We start from the raw sequence: 6,612 nt of genomic DNA, 5'->3' as shown, positions 1-6,612 counted from the left end.
ATTAAATATCAAAAATTTTTACCTATCTTCGCAGGCGGCGGTTTTCTGGTGGACCAGACTAGCCAACGCCCGCCTGCGAAAATTATCTTTGCAGGCGGATGGCCGCCCCGCCTGTGAAGATCGGCGATTCACAGTCATTTACGTACAGACGTATGGCCGCCTCGTCTGTGAAGATTATTTTTGGCCGCTTGTGATTATGCCTTTTCTAGTAGCGACAGCTAGCTAGCTTATCAATGAAGCATACAATGCAAATGGACATGGTAGCACTGACATGACACTGTAGCAACCACCGTGCTGTAGCGGCAACATGACACTATAGCAACCGGTGAATTATAGCAAAACAAAGATTTATTTAGGTGATAATTTTTTGATTTAAATTTTCAATCAATTAATTTTATGTTTTAAATTTTCAATCAATTGTCCCTAAAATCACCATAATAATGGTTTATTTTGAGAGTTTATTTAGGTGATAGATAAAACATTTCTAGTCATAAAGTAGGTATTTGTAAACTTTAAACACAAATAAAATATTTTTGTTCATAAACTTTATACATAAATAAAATATTTACTACAGAGATAATTAAAAAATATTTTGAGAAATTATTTAGGTAATAGTTTTCTGTTTTAAATTTTTGATCAATTGTCCCTAAAATCATAATAATAATGATTTATTTTGAGAGTTTGTTTAGGTGATAATTGTTTTGTTTTAAAATTTAAATCAATTGTCTAGATATATCTAATGTAAAATATTACACACAAAAAAAAATCAAAAATGACTACGCTTGAGCTACGACGAAGCATGAAAAAATTGTTTTGGTGCGATGTTTTCTAAAATTGTTTTTACAACTAAACAAGGCCTAATTACGATCACGAGATCCCAAGCCACAGGTGCCCGTCGATTTTATATATTTTCGTGCACGACTTTCCAACACAACAGGCATAAAAGCATAAAATCCACAGCCTGACCGGATGGGGTCCACATTCGCCAGCGCCTGCGCGAGGGGAACAAATTCAGACACGTCCACCCACCTTGGAAGGCAGTATAAAGGTGACTCTTTTAATCGTAAATTTGATTATATAGATAAAGAAAAAGAAAAAGCCAGATAAAAAAAGTCATTGATATGCATGACAACGGTTTAAAATTGACTATTATTACTACTAGCTCTGTCTTTAAATGTGCGACGTCATTGATTTTTTTATATATATACTTGATTATTCGTTTTATTCAAAAAAATTTACATAGCTAGCACGAGTTATTTTTATATATTCTATTTAATTACATATTTGACAAAGAAAATTGAATTAGATGAATAGTCAAATGTGTATAAAAGAGTCAACGACGTCAAATATTTAGGATGGATGAAATATTTATTAAAGAAAATTTCATCGTATCTGGAAGGATAAAAGGAAAGCAATATGATAAAAAAATATTTTGTTATACTAATAAAGAAATTGTAGCTTGACTCTCCTTTACGAGTATTATTATAAAATATATTTTCGTTGCTAACCAGAATTAGACAAAAGTTTATAATAAGTTGCGCCTTTAGACGGTGGCTAAGACAGCGTTAGTCCACAGCGAGGGAGACGGCACGAAAACGTAACGGGAAGTATCGGTGCTCGCTCGCTAGGGTTTCTTCGATTTGCTCGGTTAGAGATAAACCAAAAGCAAACAAAAAGCAAAGCAGCCTACGGAATAATCATCAACGGTCGATAGCAGCAGGACCTCACGGATTACACGAATCTCGAGGCGCAAACCCTCGAGGAGCGCACGCTGTATAAAGAAGGGCAGTGGCGGCGCAAGCCCAGGCCCAGTACAAGCCCACCGCCAAGGCTCCCCCACTCCTCTGTCCCCGCGCGCCGCAGCCGCAGCCGCTATCCGCGAGGGGGGCATTCCGCCGAGCACCTGCCGCGCATGGCGATGGCCTCGCACCACCTCGCCCAGCCGCGCGCGGCTCTCCGCTCGCGCCCGGCGGCACCCGCCCCGCTCACCGGCCACCACCACCACCAGCAGAAGCTGTCCTCCTCCCGTCTCCTGCTCCGCGGCGGCGGCGGCGCGCTGCAAAGCAGGCTGGCCCCCGCGGTGGCGACGTCCCCTGTCGCGGCCCCCGCGATGGACCCCGTGGCCGACTGGGGGCTGACCACGCTGGAGGAGGCCGACCCGGAGGTGTACGACCTCGTGGAGCGAGAGAAGCGGCGGCAGCGCGCGGGCGTCGAGCTCATCGCGTCGGAGAACTTCACCTCGCTCGCCGTCATGGAGGCGCTGGGGTCGCCGCTCACCAACAAGTACTCCGAGGGGATGCCCGGGGCGCGCTATTACGGCGGCAACGAGGTCATCGATGAGGTGGAGGAGCTCTGCCGCGCCCGCGCGCTCGCCGCGTTCCACCTCGAACCCGAGGCCTGGGGCGTCAACGTGCAGCCCTACTCCGGCTCGCCGGCGAACTTTGCCGCCTACACCGGGCTGCTCCAGCCCCACGAGCGGATTATGGGGCTCGATTTGCCGTCCGGCGGCCACCTCACGCACGGCTACTACACCGCCGGCGGCAAAAAGATCTCCGCCACTTCCATCTATTTCGAGAGCCTACCGTACAAGGTGAGCTCCGAGACAGGATACGTCGATTATGACAAGCTGGAGGAGAAGGCCATGGATTTCCGTCCCAAGCTCATCATCTGCGGCGGGAGCGCGTACCCGCGCGACTGGGACTACGCCAGTTTCAGGGCCATTGCGGATAAGTGCGGAGCCATGCTGCTGTGCGACATGGCCCACATCAGTGGCCTCGTAGCCGCGCAGGTATGGAATTGTCTGAATTCTTGCATTTGCCGTATAGGTCGGGTTCTTGACTAGGTTTTAAATTTTAGTTCATAGCGATTTCCTGGATAATTCTTACAATACTAGGTAGCTCCTAATTGCACATGTATGACGTATCACTATGGTCATGTCTATCCAGACCTGTAGATGGCTTTGTTCTGCGTGTGTAGTTGCTGAGTATTTGACGGTAGGAGATCTAGGATTAGTATTCCAAAGTCCCAAGGACAAGATAAATTTGAATAGGGGGGTATTTGATTTCCTTGTTTCGTCGTACACTGGTGATGCAACATTTGTGCGTGTCCACATGTGTTTCCTCTATGTATCTTGGTCAGTATTGCATTTCATATTCCTTTCCTATTGCAAAGAAGGGATTGCTTGATGCCTGCGAATTAGTTTTGATATTACAAATAAGGGAAATGCTTGACTTAAATAGATGTTTTTAAATTCTCACTAGGCATAACAAGGTAGTTAATATGGGATTGTTTTCTTGTTAGTATGTACCCTTGTCGGTACATTCTTGTCTGAATTTGTGTGTACCACTGTTTGAATGTGATAACCAACATGTCCTTGTTGTGAACTTGCCACTGTGATCAACCTTTACCCTCTTGGCACCTACAGATCTTTCCTATTCTTAAGATTATCTAAATTAATGAGTCTGTTATTGAGAATTTCCTTGGTTTTCCCTGAATTGCTTCCACTAGACTGCTTGTGGTCTCTCCAAGTGCTGAAATACAGCAATTGATGGAGCCATTGTATTAGCAGTTAAATTTCAACCTATTGACAAATGGAGTAGGGAATCCAACCATTCTCAGTATGAGATGCTGTCATGCAATGATTCCTATGATACTCCTGTATTTGGTCGGCCTTACTCTTCTGAAACATCTATTTGCTGAAATTATTACTGTTGATCTTTGTAGGAGGCTGCAAATCCTTTTGAATATTGTGATGTGGTCACCACCACCACTCACAAGAGTCTCCGAGGACCAAGATCTGGTATGATATTCTATAGGAAGGGCCCGAAGCCTGCGAAAAAAGGCCAGCCTGAGGGTGCACTGTATGACTATGAGGATAAGATCAACTTTGCAGTGTTTCCATCTCTCCAAGGGGGCCCTCACAACCACCAAATCGCTGCGCTGGCAGTTGGTTTGAAGCAGACTATGTCACCTGGATTCAAGTGTTATATTAAACAGGTCAAGGCCAACGCTGTTGCCCTTGGTAACCATTTGATGAGTAAGGGCTACAAACTAGTTACTGACGGAACAGAGAACCATCTTGTTCTATGGGATCTGCGTCCTCTTGGCTTGACTGGTATGCTGAACATGTTTAATGCTGTCTTATGTTATTTTGTCTGAGTCCATGTGAACTTACTTGAATGTTGGTCTGCTGTAGGAAACAAAGTTGAGAAGGTCTGCGATTTGTGCAGCATTACACTGAACAAAAATGCTGTCTTTGGGGATAGCAGTGCAATGTCACCTGGTGGTGTCCGCATTGGTCAGTATCTGTTCCTTGCCTCAACAAATTATATAAGGTTCTGTTACTTTTTTCCCATATACTTTGGGATTGTTAATGTTCACTGTCAAGGAAAGCGATGATGAAGCATGCAAATTGACTCCTGGTCACCTGTCATTCAAAGTGGCATGCGCGACTGCACGAGAGTGGGGTGATGGACAACACATTAGAGTGGTAGAACTATTCCAGTACTTACCCTATATAGTGCTTCCAACATGCTTGTTCGTTGAAGAAATGCCCTTGAGTCCACTTGAAATTTTTTTGGATTCAAACATAATATTACTATCTCCGTTTCATATTGTAAGACTTTTTAGCCTGGCCTAAATTCATCAATTGATGAATATATATAATTTATATATATGTCTAGATTCATTAGTATCCATATAAATCTACGCAATGCTAGAAAGTCTTATTTTGTTAAACGGAGGGAGTAGATCCTAAATGTTATTTCTGTTAAAATAATACCGCCTCTCTATTTTAATAGATAATTCCGTTGAATCTTGTCACGTTTGACCATTCGTCTTATTCAAACAATTGTGTAAATATGTAAAAGTTTAGTTATAATTAAAATATATTTGGTAATAAATTTAATCACAACAAATAAATGCTATATAAGTTTTTTGAATAAGATGAATGGTCAAATAAATGTAATATAAGTTTTTAAATAAAATGAATGGTCAAACTTGTATCAAAAAGTCTACGGTGTCATCTATTGAAATACAGAGTGAATCCTTAATGCTACGCCTCGTACAAACTAAAGTTTATTATCCTATTCACTGGACACATCTATATTATTATTCAAATTTAGGAATCATTTGTTACTTGATTAAAATTAAACATGTTACAACTAAACATTATGAGACTCAATACAATTTAATGGGGTTACAATGGTAATATTCAAAAACTTACTCTTGCTGTTCCCAGGCTCATTTTTTTTTCGATTCCTTGCATTGGAAAAAGGCATGTTAATTTGATTTGCAGCAAGTGATCTTAAGGGGTGTATACTACTGAAGAATATACTAAACCTGCAAATTGCATTTCTTAAAGACCATTGTAAATCTTGAATTCACAATCTGGTAACTTTATAAGATTTTTTTTTTTTTGCAAGCACTAGGTTATTTTCTGCAAACCTCCAGGAAAATTTGTACATTCCATACATAATCTACAAGAGATCTTTCAATTTGCAACATGTTGGGCATTTGTTCTGTACCCTAATGTCCTGAGAACTTTACTTGCCCAACTCTAAACATCTTACTTTTACTATATTTCTCCATGTTTCACCGTTTCAGTAAATTAATACGTTGTTCATTATTATTTATGCCCGAATGCTGGTTCCAGGTACACCTGCCATGACATCAAGGGGTTTGGTCGAAAAGGACTTTGTACAGATCGCTGAGTACCTTCACCAGGCAGTGACCATCTGCTTGGATGTCCAAAAGGAGCGTGGCAAGCTTCTCAAGTACTTCAACGAAGGCCTGGAGAACAACAAGGACATCGAGGACCTCAGGGCAGAGGTGTCGAAGTTTGCCACTTCGTTTGAAATGCCTGGCTTCAGCGTATCCGGCATGAAGTACAAAGATTAGGCAGTAAAAACTGCACAAATCATCCTCTGTTCACTTGCCTCAAACGATGGCGCCCTTGAAATGATTGCTGTGGCGTGAACCAAGGTGTATGGATTTTGCTGAACTGTGGGGGTATTTGTTGGAGCTGGTTGTGCCATCTAGTCGACAGTCGGTAAATGCTGGAACTGTAATGATGTGTGGCATAATAATAAGGCAAAATTTGCTGCATGGCAAAAAAAAGATGCTATTTGTTGGAGGACGACGCCATAAGATCGTGGCTGGCTTTGCCATTAGACACTGCAAAAACATGAGGACCAAAATGGGACACTGCAGATTCTGGGGTGCCAGCCTATACACCATGGCTAAATGGGACGTGCCGGTAAAATAAACTCTACAGAAACTGCAGGAAGCTGTTCGAAAAACTTAAATACTGAAGAAGCGCATCACATGAGACTAGGCCGAAGTTGGTCGCAACGCGAAGAAAGCGGCCATGATGAAGCAACCCCATCATGTCACCAAGTTCCAATCGCAGGAGGGAGGGTCTCGATGCAGGATATGCCCCAGTATCGTGGTCGCCGGCAAGGAGATGATCATAGGGGTTTCAGTAGACTGCCTGCAGGAGACGTGATGATTTACATCAACCAGTATTTACGTTGGAAGCATATTTCTTTTATTTAAGTACTCTCCCCGTTGAATTTGTCTACGAGTATATGTTTCGTAGATGTATGTAGATTT

General features: G+C 42.5%; 1 protein-coding gene across 1 annotated transcript; it reads left to right on the top strand.

Moving 5' to 3' along the window:
- The first annotated feature begins 1,813 nt into the window (after positions 1–1,813).
- Positions 1,814–6,117, top strand: LOC102706057 (serine hydroxymethyltransferase 4-like). The gene is made up of 4 exons (XM_006663913.3): positions 1,814–2,788; positions 3,724–4,114; positions 4,196–4,297; positions 5,654–6,117. The coding sequence occupies exons 1-4, from the start codon at positions 1,913–1,915 to the stop codon at positions 5,896–5,898; spliced, it is 1,614 nt and encodes a 537-aa protein (XP_006663976.2). The 5' UTR covers positions 1,814–1,912; the 3' UTR covers positions 5,899–6,117.
- The last annotated feature ends 495 nt before the right edge of the window (positions 6,118–6,612 follow it).

This window comes from Oryza brachyantha, chromosome 12 (assembly GCF_000231095.2).
Source record: "Oryza brachyantha chromosome 12, ObraRS2, whole genome shotgun sequence".
NCBI lineage: Eukaryota > Viridiplantae > Streptophyta > Magnoliopsida > Poales > Poaceae > Oryza > Oryza brachyantha.
Note: the sequence above shows the minus strand (reverse complement) of the source record. Positions and strands in the feature narration are given on the sequence as shown.